The sequence below is a fragment of the Triturus cristatus genome, chromosome 10 (genome assembly GCF_964204655.1).
Source record: "Triturus cristatus chromosome 10, aTriCri1.1, whole genome shotgun sequence".
Lineage (NCBI taxonomy): Eukaryota > Metazoa > Chordata > Amphibia > Caudata > Salamandridae > Triturus > Triturus cristatus.
In genome coordinates, this window is record NC_140593.1 from 394,767,016 (window position 1) to 394,785,158 (window position 18,143).

The 18,143-nt window shown below is 45.6% G+C and overlaps 1 protein-coding gene across 2 annotated transcripts in view; it reads right to left on the reverse strand.

Annotated features, from left to right (window-relative positions):
* The window catches only part of PALS2 (protein associated with LIN7 2, MAGUK p55 family member), an 814,942-nt gene that overhangs the window by 591,487 nt on the left and 205,312 nt on the right, over positions 1–18,143 (reverse strand). The window contains exon 3 of one of the 2 annotated variants that reach the window (XM_085631658.1): positions 17,542–17,660. In XM_085631658.1, coding sequence (XP_085487784.1) covers positions 17,542–17,658 — 117 coding nt within the window. In that variant the 5' untranslated portion in view covers positions 17,659–17,660. The remainder of the gene's footprint in view (positions 1–17,541; positions 17,661–18,143) is intronic. The other variant, XM_085631659.1, reaches the window with a different exon arrangement.

Genomic DNA, 18,143 nt, shown 5'->3' on the forward strand with positions numbered 1-18,143 from the left:
TCCGCACCTTCATAAAAGCAAAAGAGCAGAACCCTGGAAATGGAACACTTATAAAATCACAGGCCATGCAATGTGATGTCTCGAGACCGGGACCCACGTACGTGCAGAGAGGAGGACTCTCTTCACTGCGTCAAAGTGAAAAGGAAACCACTGTTGAGGGCGTTATGATGGGTCGCACGGGATATTCTTTCAGGTTCACGGTTGGATCATTTTGTGTGGAATAGATGGATATGGTAGCACTTTGAAAACCCCACTTACTAAATGTCTCGCAGAGCAGCGCATGCGCTGGCTCAGGCGAAACCTAAAAACGGGGGGGAAACGAGCTTAGAGGAGCATGAAAAGCAAAGTAAGTTAAGGGGGAGTCTGAAAAACAAAGTAAGTTAAAGGGGGGTCTGAAAAAGAATGTAAAGTGAGCATGTAAGGAGAAAGGAAAATAGGCATGAGTTTGGAGAAGTAGCAGGCATTTGAGTCGCTAAAGGCGAGGAGAGCACTGGAGAGAGCTGCCCCGGTGACCTGCTGTTACACATGCTGTCTTGAAGGAGCGTGCCTCGATGAGGCTCTGCTGGAAAGGGTGAGCGAATACTGCTACGGCTCCCTTACCGTATATATGATGACTCGAGTTGCAGCGAACGGACTTCATTATGTTGTTGCTAACTGAGATAGGTTTATTTGAAAAAGATGATACTAGTAGTTTATTTGAACAAGCATTTGCCGCGCGGCCATGAAAGTGACGCAGCCGTGAAAGTGATCTCATGCTTAATGAGGAAGGGGGGGCGGCGGGTTGTGTGTGTAGAGTTAATGAGCCATGACGAGCAGATGGTGGCTGCGCGCGTGCACGCGCGCCTAACCGCAAGCTTGAGGCCAGCAAAAGCGCGTGGTCGGACTTTTAAAAGCCCACTTACTAAATGTCTCGCCGTCGCAGCGCATGCGCTAGCTCAGGCGAGACCTAAAAAGGGATTCAGGGAATGCGGTGGTAATTCAAACCCAATTTCAATCTTTAGAATATCACCTACAAGCTTTGCACTAAATGAAAAGACACTTTACACTTAAAAGTGGGGTCTGAAAAAGAATGGGAGAACTGCAGGTACATTACTACCTTTTTTTATTCATATTGGTTTGTTCAGATCTAAGAGACAGATTTGGAGTATCCTCAGCTGCTGGGATATTTTAGGATGTTAATCGCGGAGTAATCCAACCAGTTACACATGCTTTCAATTACAGTTATGACATAATGGTTTTTGGGAGAACACAGAAAGGACACAACAAAGGCCTTACCCAAGTGTGCCAGTTACTTGCTGATGCAGGTCTCACTCTGAACACTGTTAAGTGTGAGTGTCACAAAACCAAGCGCAAGTTGTTTGAGCACATATTCTTTAAGGGGGGGGGAATAACTCCAGACCCAGACTAGGTGCAAGCAGTCATGCACTTGCCCCCCCCCCCCCACCCCCTCTTCCCCCACCCCTTGTAGAATGAGCCTTCGGTCTACCAGGGAGTTGTTTGTTGGCTATCTGGTAAGCAACAGAAATACAAGAGACTATCCATCTGGAGATAGTTTATTTGGAATAAGGTAGACCAGTGTGCATGGAACCATGATTAATGAACAAATGGTCGGACTGCCTTATTTCTTTGGTTTTGTCAAGGCAAAACTTAAGAACCCTTCTAAGATCTAGGGAATGTAAAGCCCTTTCTGGCGGTGTGAAAGGGTTTGGAAAAAACGTAGGTAGAGCAATAGTCTGATGGATAGGAAAATCAGAAATAACGTTTTGTAAAAAAAAAAAAAATCTAGGGTACATTCTCATAAGATGCTGTAGGGACACTTTGTGAATGCGCTCAAAGGGCGGACCCATCAATTTGGAGAGCATCACATTAAGCTCCCAGGAAAGAGGGTGACCTAACAGGAGGATGAACCGTTGTTTCTTTGAGGAAGTCTTTAACTACTGGGATGCAGGTAGGCTGTCATGGCTGCCAGATGCACCTTTTATAATGTGAACTGAAGACCAGATTTGGCTAAATACAACAAGTAAGGAAGGATTACCTGTTCTAGACCTAGAATAGGGCGATGAGCATTGCTGCTGCACCATAAGTAGAAGGGATTCCACTTAAAAGAGTATGACTTCCTGTGGGAGGTCTCCTGGATTCCCTTAAGATGTTCATACAGTCTTGGGAAAGACCTAGATGTCCATATTGCAAGAATTCAGGAGCTATGCTGTCAAGCTCAGTTGGGGTTGAAGACCTTCCCTTCGAGTTTGGAGAGGAGATCCAGTCCGCACAGCAATCTCCTGTGTGAGGTTTCTGACAGGTGAAGAAGGTCTGGATACCACCATCAGCAAGGCCACTCTGAGATGAGAATAATCCTGGTCTTGGCTCTGTAGCACTTGTTGAACACCAGGGGGATGAGAGGTAGTGGAGGGAAAACATACAGCAATGTCTCTTACCAGCTGATCAACAGAGCATTTCCTCTGGATCCTGGTTGGGGAAATCTGAAGGCAAAGACGCTGCATTTTGCGTTTGCTGCTTCTGCAAACAAGTCGATATCTGGCACACCTCATTGTTGGAAAATGGCCTGGGAGACTGTCGTTTAATACCCAGTCGTGAACTTCGACGAAGTTGCGATGGAGGAAGTCTGCATGTACATTGAGCATGCCTGGTAGTTGAATGGCAGTGATGTTAAGGTTCCTGGCAAGTAGCCATCTCTATATAGCTTGAGACTCCAGGGATAAGGGTCTTGACCTGGTTCCTCACTGCTTGTTCAGGAATGCATTGTGGTGATATTGTCTGTTTGTACCAACAGGGAGCGCCTCTGGAAGGATGGGAGAAAACGACTTGAGTGCGCTGTGGACTGCCCTCAGCTCCAACATATTGATATGGTACAGTTTCTCAGTTTCCACCCACAGACCTTGGATTTGCAGAGGACCCATGTGGGCTTCCCAGCCCTGAAGGGAAGCATCTGTAATTAGTGTCTGTTTGGGGAGGTCCTGATGAAAAGGAACCCCTACTGAGAGATGAGGATGCTTCATCCACCAACAAAGAAAGTCTTTCACCATCTGGGAGAGGGTCACTGTGTCTTCCGAGTGGTCACAGATCGGCAACCACTGGTCTTTCTATGCTTGCTGGAGAGGCCGCATGTGAAGCCTGGCATTGGGAACAATCTGGATGCATGACGCCATGGATCCCAGTAGAGAAGCCCCTTGTCTGGCCGAGTGTGGAGGAGAAACCTGCACATGTTGATTGAGAATAACCTCTCCTCCAAAGGAAACACTCTTGGGTTTCCGGTGTCTAGTCTCACTCCTAAGTAGTGAATTGCCTGAGCAGGGATGAGGGTTGATGTCCTTAAGTTGATTTGCAATCCCAACCATTGCAACACTTGTATGCAGGTTTGGAGATGCTGCGCAAGAAGAAATTAGGGACTTTGGATGAGCCAGTCGTCCAAGTAGGGGTAGACGAAAAGTTTCATTCTCCACAGATAAGCCACTACCACCGCCATCCATTTGGAAAACGTGCGGGGAGCTGACTTGAGCCCTAAGGGCAGCACCTTGAACTGTAAGTGCTTGGATGCTACTCAACCACAGGAACATCCAGTATTTTCTGATAACCAGGATGTGGAAGTAGGCCTCCTGGAGATCGATGGAGCAAAATCAGTCTCCCTGATGGAGTTGGGGGTAGATCTGGTGAAGAGCAAGCATCCTGAACATTTCCATTCAGATTAACTTGATTGGGATTCTTAAATCTAGAACTGGTCTGTACTCCAGATTGGGACCCTTTTTCCTGACTAGGAAGTAGCTGGAGCCTTGTTGAGAGGCTGGAACATGCTTAATGTCTTTTTGTAGCAGAGTGTTTATCTCAACTTGCAGCAAGTCTACTATATGACCAGAGGTCCTCCATGGTGGACCGGCAGGAGGAGGAGACTTGAAGTTGAGGGATTAGCCATTCTGAACAATACTGCAAACCCATCTGTCATTTATTTTGCGCCACTCTTCCAGCTGCGAAACTACACTTTCTCTCCCCCCCCCCCCCCACCCCACTAGAGTGGGTAACTGAGAAGGGGGAAGCGGCTGTTTATTTTATTAGCATTTTGGTAGCCGAGGCTGATATTTGAGAGGCGCCACGTCCTCTGGCCGGAAGGTGCAGATGATAGTGAGATCTGAACTGGTGTTATTGCTGTGTTGCCTAGTGAAAGGTTTGAACCTGCTGCTGGTAAATATAGCGATTATATGGAAGGAATTTACATCTGAAGTCTTTGTTCTTTTCAAGACCCACAGCCTTGAGGGTATACAGCTCTGCTTTAATCTTTGTCCTTTCATCATCCGCATGCATGCCAAACAATGAATTCCACTGAATGGAAGATTAGGAATTCTGTGCTAGGCTTCAGGTTTAAGCCTCGTGAGTCTCAACCAGGAAGAATGACGTGCACGGATTCCATTGGAATAGCCATGGGCTGCTAGATCTGAGGCATCAGCGGCTGCACTGATGACTTTTTTTGCCACCAGACCACCCACCTTGACTATTTCCTGAAAATCCAACTTATCCTCCTTCATCAGTTTGTCAGTGAATCTAGACAGAGTGTCCCATAAGGCCCTGACATAACTCCCCAACAGTGCAGAGGCACTAGCGACCTCCATGAAGGATGCAGAGGTGTGACACATTTTCCTTCCAAGACAGTCCATGCTCTTACTGTATTTATCAGGAGGCACAGTAGATGAAGAAGCCCCTGAATTAGCCTTTCTAGCCGCTGTAATAATGACTTAATCAGGCAGGGGATTGGCTCTCAGAAAGAAAGATCCTGATCCGGTGCTTTGTATTTTTAGCAATGGAAAAAGGTACAGCGTTCAATAATGATGGCATTAAGAAAGTCTGTAGAGTCGGTTCTAAAAGGCTCGGAACTAGTGGTAGCATTGGTCTGGCTGAAGATCTGTGATACAGTGTTTCGAATACCACAGAGGGCAATGAGACTGGGGTAGGCATGTCAATATCCAACTTGGTGGCCCCTCTAATTGGAACGTCATTAAAGGTGACAATGTCGTCCACTAGTGAGACTCTTGCAGGAGGAGAGCAGTCGTATACTGATGAACAAGAGGTATCAGAAGACCAGGATGGAGATATATATTTGAGTCTGTGAGATCTCGATGGGTGAGAGTGACGAGATCTGACTGAAGGATGTGAGAGGTGTTTTGGATCTCGATATCCATGTAAAAGGTGACCGTCCAGGAGATGTTTGTGGAGGACTAGCAGTATGCTCTGGAGGAGGAGTGCCCGCCAATACTCTAGAAGGCAAATAGGTTGGGAATAAACCAAACTTGGACTGTGATGTGGCACTCTCCATTCCTTTACATTCTGTAGCCCCCATGGTGAGAGGTTTACCCATGCGCCCTCTTTCTGAGGAGATGAAGATCCCTCCGGTGACACTTGGACTATTATGTTGATGCCAGGAGACGAAGATTTACTCGACATCGATTGTCAGGGTGCCGACTTTGATTTATGTCCTCGACGACGAAGATTGTATTGACGTCGAACGATGCCATCTATCTCCTGACGGCGAGCCAAAGGTCTGCTGTACCTGTGTCGACGAGTCAGTGAAGACCTTGAAATCTAACAGTGGAGCTGCCGTGGATTCGACATATGCTGTGTAGAGGATAATCTTGACATCAAGCTTGGAGTCGCTGATTGTCTCGACATCGATCTCCTGTGACGATGAGCCCGAGATGATGGCTAGGGGTCTCTCTCACGCCCCGACGGTGATGCATGTGATCTCGACGTCTGTTTTCTCGGGGCTGACGGAACTGCCAATGACAACCTCGAAGACTACTTCTCCCCCGTTGCGTGCTTTGACGTCGATATATGCATTTTCCTTCTAACCAGTGTGGGATTATCTGACCCACTTTTATAGAAGGTAATTAATTTTAGAATTCATTACTCCTGAGTAGACGTTCTTCTCGTTGAGTGAGTTGCATAGGTTTTATGGGAGGATGAGGGAATGCATAATCTCTTGTCCATTCTCTGTTCTGGATTTAGTAGATGGGGAAAATACAGAAATTTCCCGCGTCATCGCTCTCCTACCTTTCAACATTGATGAGGAATGTTGTTTTCGTTTCTTTTTCCATACGTCCCCTGTATGCAGATCTTCCAAGAGAGGAGGGCTCTTTGAGAGGTGTTTTAGACCCTCCAAGGCCACTTGAAGGTCCTACCTTTCCTCTCTCTTGCAAGGCATGGAGACAGGAAAAATAACTGACCTAACTGTAACCTGTGGGGCATGATGGGATTGGAGAGGTCTTGGAGGCCTTAAAGGCATGGCGCCAGTTTACTCTGTTGTGGTTTTCAATGCAATCTATCGGCTTAAAATGCCTTCTAATCCCTTACCTTTTTCCTTTCAAATATAGTATACACTTCTAAGGAATGCATGTTCTATGTTACAGAAATGCTAAATGTATATGGTTATTTTAAATGAAAAATTCAATGCAACAGCCTTTATCAATCCGGTGAGCGCCATTTTCCTCATACCATTTATAGTGTCACATTTATAGACATAGTAAAAAAATACCTCACGTTTCAAACATCAACTAGTGCATAAATATACATCGCATTTTGTGTGCAGAAATCAATTAATAACCTTAAAATACGAAAATCGCTTTGCACCAAAACATGAAAGTACAAAATAAGTTATTTCATCTTTTAAAACACCTTCAATAAATCTTCTTTAGAGATTAGCGCAAACCAACTCAGGTAGCATTGACATATAACATGAGATGCATGTACTTCCAACATTATGAAGACGGTAATAAGCCTTAACTATTTCCTTACTCTGCTTGTGATCGTATATGCTGAACATCATAATTGTATCACAACTCCGTCTAATAAGTGAGATAATCTTCAGATTTGAAACAAACTAAATACATTGAATAACCATGCTGGGTTTTTCAAAGCGTGACAGTACTGTGCACACCACATGTATACAATTATCACCATCAGAGCATTTCAAATGCCACACAACTGTTCAAAAGTCACGGGGAACTACTGGTCCCATAATGCCACAGTGGAGCATCACCATTATTCCAAAACCAAGTATGGCACGAAACTATCAGGATTATAAAATAACGTGCTGTACTGTTTGACATTGCAAAGCTGAGAATGTCAAGCAAAATCCAATGTCATTCTTTCTATATTGTACTCGGGTTGCAAAATAAAACAACTTTCAATCGAAATCAGTTCAGCATAGTATGTGCTCACATAGCAGGTCCAAGGCACCCACATCCTCATCTCTATGGGGGTATCCTACTGGGGAAATCTCCAGCTTCTTGAACAGCCCAATGTGAACTAACTCACGGGGTCGGGTGAGATCCTCACCTCGAAGAGTAATAAGCACAACAGTCCCCACCAATGAAGCGAATGCTTGTATGATGCCCAGTCACCAGACCTCTCTCGGCCTACTGAGTGAAGCTTTTGCAGGCATGGAGAAACATGGTCCCCGTGCTGAAAACAACATACTTCCCCGCGCCGAGTCTACGTCTCCCACATTGCCCACACCTCTATGACACGTCCCGAGGCTTAGTCTGAGGGCTAGTCAGTCTAGCACTTCCATGCTGCTTCCTCCTAGTTGCGGTTACTCCGACTGCCCAACAAGACTGGTGGTGCGTGAAAAACATCAACCGCTGATGCTTAATAATGATATACACAACCCATGCTTCCAAAGGAAAACAGCATGCATATATATATATAAATAATATATTTTATATGTGCTCTGGAGTCCCCGCACATGGGCGGGACTATTCACTGCTTAAGACTATTGAGCAGTATCTCCTGGAAGAGAACCAGAGCTTCAAAGACATTAAACATGTGATTGAGACTGCAACTGAAATTGCTTTACTTCGACCCCAGTTACATACAGAAATAACGGTTGAGGCGAGCCCGGTAGGGCTAGGGGCAATTCTTGCTCAACACAATGGCCATTTGAATGCTCATCGACACATTGTGGCCTGTGCCAGTCGCAGCCTTTCTGAAATGGAATATGCCTACTCTCAGACGGAGAAGGAGAGTCTGGCGTGGTGTGGGCCTATGACCATTTTCATGTATTCCTCTAGGGAAAACGGATCACGGATCACCAGGTATTGCTTACAGTTTTTAGAAACCTGAAGACGAAGATGACCCCTCGCTTTGAGAGGTAGGGGTTAAGACTGCAAGAGTACGACTATGAGATTGTGCTCAAACCGGGAAAGGATCAAAACCCAGCAGATTACTTTTCACAAGTATCTCTACCTTGTCACAGTTCGACCTCAAGGACAGCTGAAGCATATCTCAACTTTATTGTGAGATCCAGCAGTCCAGCGGCTCAGTCTGTGGAACAAATCATTGCTGCCACCGATGCACATAAAGATATGACCATAATCAGAACTTATTACCACACAATCATGGAGAAGTACCCGGCCCCTTGCCGATGAAGATGAATTCTAAAAGTATGAAAATGTAAAGGATGAATTTGCAGTCACCAGGCTTAATACTGCAAGACTCGAGAATAGTCATACCTGGAAGGCTAAGACAGCGGGTCATTGAGCTGGCCCATGAAGGACACCGTGGTATCGTAGCCACCAAAAGAGCCTTTAGAGATTGCGTGTGGTTCCCTCAGCTAGATGAGCGAGTCGAGAAGGAGCTGAAGGCGTGCCACATTTACATTTGTTTGTCTCCTAAGGTGACGCAGCACCCAGTGACAATGTCTGACGTTCCTACCCATGCCTGGGAGAGGATTGCAGTTGACTTTTTTTTACCTTTTTTGGAAATGGACCCCATCTCATGGTAGTCATAGAAGAATATTTGTGGTTTCCTTTTCCTTTGGTGGAAGACCCATCTTTGACAACCATAACAAAGTCATAGAATGACTTGAAGACATCTTCGAAACATGGGGTATCCCCGAAATCCTCAAATCTGATAATGGCCTGCTCTTTAAAAGTGAAGAGTTCAAAGAATTTCTTGTACGACTCAACGTAAAACACCAAAAGAGTACACTCCTCTGGCCCCAAGCCAATGGTGTATGTGAAGGATTTATGGGCACCCTCAAGGGGGTGATTCAACCAGCATCTATGGAAGGAATCTATCTGAACCAAGCCATGTGCCAGACCCTTTGGGCCCATCAATCAACTTCTCATCTGATAACTGGTGAGAGTCCAGCCACCTTGCAATTTGGGAAAGCCATCAGAACAAAACTACCTCAATGGACCCCAGATCGATCAGTAAATACTGACAAGGTTAGAAACACCAACTGAAAAGGAAAACATATGCAGATCAACGTTGCCATGCCCAGGAGACCGTCTTTGACAAAGGCAACTGGGTACTGGTTAAACAGACGAAAATAGGCACTCCTTTTGCCGCTGATCCTTTACAGGTTGTGACGTACAAGGGACACATGGGGACAGCACATTGTCTTGGGCAATCCGTCACTCAGGACACAACACCTATCATGATACTTGTCGAGTCCTGAAACCACACGTGAGGTGACCTCGCCAGCAGGTTTGGCTCAAACGCCTGAGCCTATGTTGACGTTGCCCGATCAGGGTAGACCTCGATCACCTCTGATCACCCGAGCCAGCAGACAAGTGCGAGGACATCACCCACTAATTGAGGAAAAGTGATTTTTAGTGATGTTGGACACTTTTTATTTAACAAAGGGGGAGATGTAGCATATTAATATTATATGCACTAGGATCCTTGTGGTTCTGCGCAGACTCTGAACATGAAATGACATGCTAAGCCTATATAGCGTCACTCCTTGACGTCAGTTGCTTTTGATGCAGTTCGCGCTGCCAAGCCCAGTGCCTCAATAGCAAATTAGTTGCGACCAGTGTGCAAATTCCTAGACTTGGGATCTTCTTAATGGATAGAATACAACCACAGAATGGGGAGGATGGGAGGGTCGGTGAGGAATCTGAGGCTAGACTGAGTCTCTAATAGAAAGAGCATTGCCAAAGGTAAATAACTTATTCTACTGATAGAGACTTCTAGCTGCAGATTCCTTACCTTTCGATAAAGACCTGCAGGACCGAGTGAGCAAATAGCCCTTTCGGCAAACCTGACTTTCCAGACAATAGTGCTTTGTGAATGTATGGAGAGGCACCCACAACACCAACTGGCAAATGTCAAGGACATGGACTTTGCATGCCTACACAGTGGTAGCAGCTTTGGCTCCGGTAGAATGAGCACGCAATCATTTTGGAAGTTTATTTAGGCCAAAACATAGCAGATCTTAATGCAAAGCACAATCCTGCAGGAGATGGTCCTCTTCTGCACAGACTTGCATTTATTTTTACTCCAGAGAACCTCACAAAGAGCTGATCATCCACCTGGTGTTTTCTGGTAAGATCAATATAAAAGCTCAGTTTCTTGGGCTCCAAACACTGGAGTCTCTCCTGAGAGGGATGAGGCGGAGCATAGAACACCAGTAAGGTGATGTTTTGACCAGCAATGAACGAGTTACCACTTTAGGCAAGAAGGATGCCTTGGCCTGCCAAAGCAGCTTGTCTGGGTGGAAGATGCTCAACAGCGGGTTGACACAGAAAGCATTAGGCTCACTCACACACTGTGCCAATGTTATGGTGACGAGGAACGCTGTCTTAAGAGTGTGAAGCCGCAAGGGGCAGCTATGAAGCGGCTAAAAAGAAATGCACATCAGATATGCGAGGACCAAGTTAAGGTCACACTGTGGCTTGGCAAAAGGAGAGAGAGAGAGGAACCAAATGTTGTATCCTGTCAAGAAACACATAACACTTGGAGACTTAAACAATGAGGGCTGATTGTGCACTTGTAAAAAAGCCATAAGAGCCGAAAGGTACCTTTCAACTGTGCCCACAGGAAGGCCTTGCCGGATGAAGGATGAAATAAACAACAAAACTTCAGATAGCTTTGCTTGGAGGGGGTCTATCTGCCGAGTACGGGGTAAAAGTCATAAAGGTGCCCCAACAATAGGTGTTTACGTTTTATGTTTAGGGACGTCTTACTGCCAAGATGAGATCAACCACCTCCAGAAGGAAGGTTGAAGGTGTTCAGATGTTGCTGCTCAATAACCAAGCCTGAAGGTGGAGGGTTGTAATGGCCCAGGTGCAGAACTCAGCCCTGCGGCTGCAACAGTAGAACCTCCTGGAGGAGCAGCCTAAGTAGGAGACAGATGCTCATGCCAAGGAGTTCTGGATAACACACCCATTATGTCCTATCCAGAGTCACTATGATGACTTGGGCCCAATCTGTCCTCATCTTTTTGAGAACTTTGGGAGTGAGGGGTATCTGCAGTAAAGTATACACGAGTCCCAAGTTTCACTCGCGATGGAACAAGTGTCTGAGCGAGCGACGCCTAAACTCTAACACAGAGAAGTGCTGACATGGTTTGTTCTCGGCAGTGGCAATAAGATCAGGCCAAGGTTCTGCCAATTTGCGGAAGGGACCTTGTGCCATCTCCCAGTGTAACTGCCACTCATTATGCGGAAGGTGTGAATGGATAAGCTCACCTGCCCTGGCATTCAACAATCCTGGAGGTGGTTCACCACCAGGAAAATTCCCCTGTGATCCAGCTATTTGCAGAGGCGCAGGACTCACTGGCACATGGTCAATAACCCCCCACCCTGTTGCAGTATCACATGGTGGTGGTTTTGTCCATAAGCACCTGTACCAGCATCCTCTTGACAGACCAAAGGAAGGTTTTCAACACCAAGTGGAAGGCCCTCAGCTCCAGACCGCTGCTGGAGGCGGAGTAGGGAGAGGGGTCTGCCTCTGACCCAATCGTAGTCGCATAACAACCACTGCAGATCTTTTCAATTCTCCTCACAGATCTGGACGTAGTCAGAGATGTCTCCTTGATGTTGGGCCCACAGACGTCAGATCCCACTGCAGAGCCCGCATATGCCACATGGAGAAAGGCACGACACCCACCCATGTCCAGAATGGCTCAGATGAAAGAGAGCATCAGAGAAGAAGTTAAGTGTGACTTTGGCACATTGACAGTGAATCCTAAAGATGACGGGAGGTTCAGAGTAGTCGGGTGGTGGTTCACAACTGCCTAGGGTGAACCTGGTTTCAGCTATCGTCGCGGTAGGAAATACTCAAATCCCTGACCTTCGTAGGTGTGCGGCTGCACAGCCATCACTTTCATGAACACCCAATGGGCACTGGTGAGACCAAAGGGGAGCACAGCAACACTGAAATGCTCCTCTTCCAGGCAGCACCGACGGGCCTGCAGGACAGGTATATGGAAATAGGCGTCCGGCAGGTCCAATACCACCATCCAGTCTCCAGAGTTGTTGGCAGACAATGCTGGTCCAGAGTGCGCATCTTGAATTTTTCTTCCCGGAAGAAGGCATTGAGAGGGTGCAGATCTAAAATAGGGCAAAGGCCTCCATCCACTTTTGGCACCAGAATGTAGCGTAAATAACCACCACCACCTACTTCTGGGGCAAGCACCTTTTCAATAGCCCCTTAGGCCAAAAGGAATTGCAATTTCTGACACAAAAAAGACACAGTCCATCAGTCGGGGTAGGTGTGCTGTACTCCACTAAGAGCATGCTAAAGGGGCTTGGCAGGTGAGACCACAAAGGGGGACAGAGGAGTGGGTTGCCCATTGAACTCGATCACTGGGGCAGTGAGCATCACAGTCTTTACCATAAATCTGCCTGGGCACCTTATTGAGATTGGATTGGCCTATGGTATGGGTGCCTCTGCCAAAGCAGTGAAAGGAACGATATGGAAGATACGGTTGGTAAGGCCAGTGAGATAAGCCCATGGATTGTGGTGTGGCCCTACTCTTCTTGAACTGTGCCAGAGCGGAATCTGCCTTGTCCTGAAATAGGAAAGTCCCGTCAAAGGACATGAACACGAGGAACAATTGGTAATCGCCTAAAAAAAAAGTTGACTGCAGACAAGCGTGGTGGCGAATGGCTACACTAGTGCCAATGGTCCGCACAGATGGAATCAGCGGTGTCGAAGTCCTAACGAATTGTCAACTTGGCCACCTCATGAATGTCCAGTATAGCCTGGGCAAGGACAGGTCTGAGATCTTCAGAAACACCTCAGAGGACTTGAGCCACCAAATCCAAAAGGGCATGCCACCAAGCGTTCAGGGCAGGGGTGCTGAAATAAAAACATAGGGTTGCCTGGGGCAAGGCGATGGTGATTGTCATCTGGTTATTTACTGGGGGTCCAGGACAAAGTTTGGCCCACGCTTCCAACAAGGTATCCGTAAGTGCCTCATTAAAAGGCAAAAGAGGCTCAGTGAATATTTACCCCAGCTGACGGACTTCTGTCAATACGTTGGTCTTGACCTTGAAAGTGGGGATCTGGAGATCAAGCAATTCGGCCACCTTACGCGTCACCATGGCATAAGAAACTCTCTCTTCAGTGGCAGGACCAGTGGGTGAAAGAAACCTCGGCTAAGGGGAGGTATCAAGGTGACCAGCTTCCTGCAGGTCATCATGACAATTATTTTCATGGTATGACTGACCAGTCATCCCCCAAGTCATAATCATTGTCTGAACCTGTTTAACATAAGGAATGCAGGCTATGTGTTCTCCATTGTGGAGGCAGCAGGTTGAGTGGAAGAAATAATTCCTCGACAGCAGCCAGAAGCTGCCATGGTCGAAATTGAACCAGCGCAGACTCAGAATACAGAAGGTACCCTGTCTCCTCAAGAACCGTGAGGACAGTCGAGCAGGAGTAGGAACTAGAGCTGGAGGTGTCCCAGTCATGGTCTGGTAGGGTCCAACTGGACCAGAGGGCAAACCCGCTGGCAGCATTCCAGATGGAATGCCTCTGGGTTCTATGGGACCCAAAGGCGTGCCAGAGGGTGTCAACAAGGATCCAGGGAGTCCGAGTATGGCAGCACAAAACTCTTTGATCGGTTTCAGTGTGGCAGATAGCCCAGAAGCTCTGGTTGTGCCGGTACAAGTTGTGGGATAGGCGCCGATGTCAATCAACTTCGGGAGCAAGATTGAGATGTATGGTGCCGCCCCCACACCTTCTTAGAAAAAAGTGGGAGGCAGGAAGGTACCAAGGCCCGCTTAGATTTCTTGTGACTACCAACGACTGATTGAGATGAAGACTGACAACATTACGAGCAAAGGAGGGAAGCAGAGTTTTTTTGATAACAGATTTTTGTTCAAAGTTCTCAAAGACTGAAAAAAACTAGGCTGGGCAACCAAAATTATGGAAACTGCACTTATACAGCTCAACTGTCTTTCCTTGCTCCTCTGCTTGAAAAAACTGCCCATTACTCACAAAAAAAACAGTATACTGAATGGATGATCTGCAATTAGATCCTCTGACAGACCGAAAACTGCTACATTGTCAGTCACTGGCAAAATTGGTGAATTGGTGTGCAAAAGGTGGTTGCATGTACTACCTATATGGTTAAAGATGATACTTTGTTGAAATCCAACCACACAAATAATATTTCTCCATCTTGCAACAATGATTAATGCCCTACAAAAAAAGACAGTCCACACCCATCATAGAGTCATTTTACAAGTTAAATATACTCTATCAATTTTCACCGTTTCACTGCAGACAGCTTTTACTGTGTCACACACCACACTGGAAAAAATACTTTTGAATGGGCTTCACGTCTGCTCTTTGCTTAAGACTGGACGGCGCTCTTGTCGTTTGCATTTCCTTCCTCCTAATTTGATGGGTTTCCTCCTTATGCTTTAGTTTGCCCCACCCTAGGAGCTTTCATCTTTTACCACACTTTTTGAATGGTTGAGTGGCACCTTCCACTGCTGAGTTTGGGGAACTATTGGTTTCTTTTGCATCGCACGGTGTATTTTAGCAGTCATTGGGAGCGCACAACTTTCCATGATCACTCCCCATCTGCTTGTTCTCCTGTCACATTCCCGCCCCAGTGGTCTTTCTGCCTCACACACCCCAGGTCCGATGTTCCCCTGCTCAGTCCCCTCTCAACTTTTCCCTTTATTGGGTTTTTAATATTTTCTGCTGCAGACTGGCAACTGCACACCGATACCAGGGCCACACACTTTGCACATAACCATGCACATAAATGATTTCTTAATTTAACATTAAAAAATATCAGTCAGCCATCTGGGAACAAAAAATAAAATCAAAATATCCACTGGTACGTCAGCCATTTTGAAATGCTTTTTCTTTATGGCAAAATACATTGTAACATTGCATGTACTGATGCATCAGCATCCATTTTTGGATTTTTGTAATACTTTCTGAAATATCAAAACAAGCTTGCACTGGCAAGCCAAACGCTCTCCAACTGGTTATTTCAGGTGAGAAGATTGGACCTGTCAATTCTTGTTCTCTCATTGTTACAGCTAGTCTCTAAATAGATGTGTAATACTGATCATCAATCGTGCATGGCAAAAACAAACCTTACAGAGTTAGGGCTAAATAAAAACCCAGCTATTTTTGTAAAAAAAATTGGCATCATGGTCAGATCACTGCAATTGCGTGCGTGGACCTAGGACTTCCCAAGAAAAATATACGGAAATTGACAGAAGATGGTCCACAATGCAGCTGCTTGCACTTTGTTCAAAATCATGATGTTTGAATACATCTCTCCAGCTCTGCTTCCCATTCATTAGTTGCCTCTAGATAGGCATATCAATTTACAACTAAGGGGCCGATTACGAAGCCGGACGGACCAGAGTCTGTCCAGCATTGTTCTGGAACGGGAACCAAACAACCTCCAGTCGTCGGTTCCAGCTCAGGAATTAGGATGCGACTGAACCCTGTTCAGTCGCAATCCTATACTTTGCTATGAGACCATGCATTTCGAATGGAATGCATGCTCTCATAGCAAAGAGCAGGGCTACAGGTCATCCCTGCACCTTGTGGCAGGCACCTCAAGGTGTCTGCCACCGGGCGCAGGGACCAACAGGGGGACACCATTGGTGCCCATTAGGCCACAACTGGGCGGGCTTGCAAAACTGGGCGCCCTGCTGGAGGCCCCCAAAGCTGTTTCACACTGCATTTTTGTGCCGGAAAGGCCGGCACAAAAAGGCAGTGGGAAACTGCCATCGTAATCCCTCGGCCAGGAAGACGGCCAGGGATTACTGTGGGCCTTCCAAGTGGCGGTCGGACTCTCCCAGCCCGTAGCAAGCCTTTCTGAGGACTGATTTAGATTCCCTTTCGACCAAACCAATCGAAATGGCTCGGTCGGAAGGGAATCCGAATCAGTGATTACGATGCGGGCAGGAAGGGCCCACATCGTTATCAGGCTCTTAGTGTATTGGACATTGAGCTTTTTATGGCATTGGGAAGCATTTTTGGGACACGAACAGGCTTATCACAATCTATCTCCAGCAATATAACTATAACTGTCAGACCTCACTCATGATCATTTCAAATTTAGAGGAAGGTCTTTATTACTACTACTAAAGTCATAAGTGTAATTCACTCCAGTCATTTTGTATAACCCAAAGATCCTCAGCCATGAAGAACATAAAAACAATACTGTTTGTTTGGTACTTTTTTTGTTTATTAGGGTGATTAACTCATTATAGGTCACTTACGACAATCTCCAGTATTTTCAACTACAAATCATTGTTTTTTCGTGTGTTTTGCTGAACCAGAAGCATTGTCTATAATGACCTGGAAGGAGATGGTCACCCTAGTCTTGATTTTCCACCTGTGTTTCACCCAAAGTTTTAAGAGCACCATACAACAATATGCTATTTTGATAATGTGAACTTCATCAAAAGAACCATATCACAGCCATGAGGAGTTTCGAATCTTCATTTTGGTTTTACTGATTTTCCCTCTTAAATACTGCCATGCAATGAAAATAATCAGAGAGCTTGAGAGTCATTATGGGGCCAGGACGACAAAACATCAATGTAGAAAAAAAACAACTGTTCCAGTCAGATAAAATGTTCTGTCCACAAAATTATTTTAGAATAAACTCTGGTTACCAAGGTAACAAGCTTCACCCTATTCGCATCGCCTGCTGGATCAGTCAGACTTCGGACTTTACAGAAAACGATTAAAATCAGAGCCACATGCACTGGCCAAAAAAGGACATTTTGCCATTTCTAGAGCTTTGCTTTCATTTTTTGGTCTTTTCCATCTCCTGTTTGAGAGTATCTGGAGCGGTTAAAGACAGTTTAGGTACAACCTCTAGTCTTATATTACCCAACTGAAGTTTTCCTACAAGACTGATTTAAAAAAAAGTTCGTGATGGGCACTAACAATTTGCCACTGGTCAACCCACAAGTAGTCACATGTGAAGCAATGCCTGAATGCCAAGATTACTTGTTGGTTTAGGCATAATTTGTCCCATTTAGCTGGTCGCTCAGCAAATGAAGACTTATAAACATGCAGTTTCAGGATTTTTTCAATGGATTAATCTTTTTTTTCAAATTATGTTACACAGTCACAAATGTCACTTCTGGCAGATTACCTTCTAACAATACTACTGGGAACGCCGATCAACAAATGTATTGGCTGAATCTACAAACAGCATTCCTTTGTCATTACAGTAGGTGCTTAAGCTTAACTGTATACGTGTGTTCAGAATCACAAACACACTTTTCACTTCAACGATAAAGAAAATACCTTTGCAAGGGCCCTTACAATTGGGTTATCCATAATTCCCTTGAGGAAAATCATGTCGGTCTCATCTGCACAAGTTGATGTGGGCAATTCCATAAGGTTGTCCGAAACATGCTGCATTGCTGAAGAAAAAAGAAAATGCAAATTTAGTGCCAAATATTAAAACTTTTTTGTGAAATTTGATACTGCAAAGACAATAGAGGGCTATATTTGCACTCGCTATAAAGAAGAATTATCTTTTTCTACTCCTATTCTGGCTCATGCACAGCTTCTGCCCACTACTGGCAGGCTTGAAACTGCTTCTTAAATCTTCAAATAAATGGAAAGCAGGTCTGGTTAGGCAGATCAGCTTACCTTTACAGATATTCATGCTCCCCTCTACATCCCCTAAATACCAACCCAGCTCCCAAAGCGTAGGTTAGTTGCAGTGTCAATGCCAACGTGGGGTTGGCTATGTGATGACAATAGTATGGGACTAAAAGGGTATCAAAGGTAACTTTTATACCATCATTGTTTCATAACTCCATCTCTAGACGGGATAGACTACATGAAGGGTTACAAAACCGGGGACATCATTGGTCTTTTAGGTGCTTCAGTCACAGATG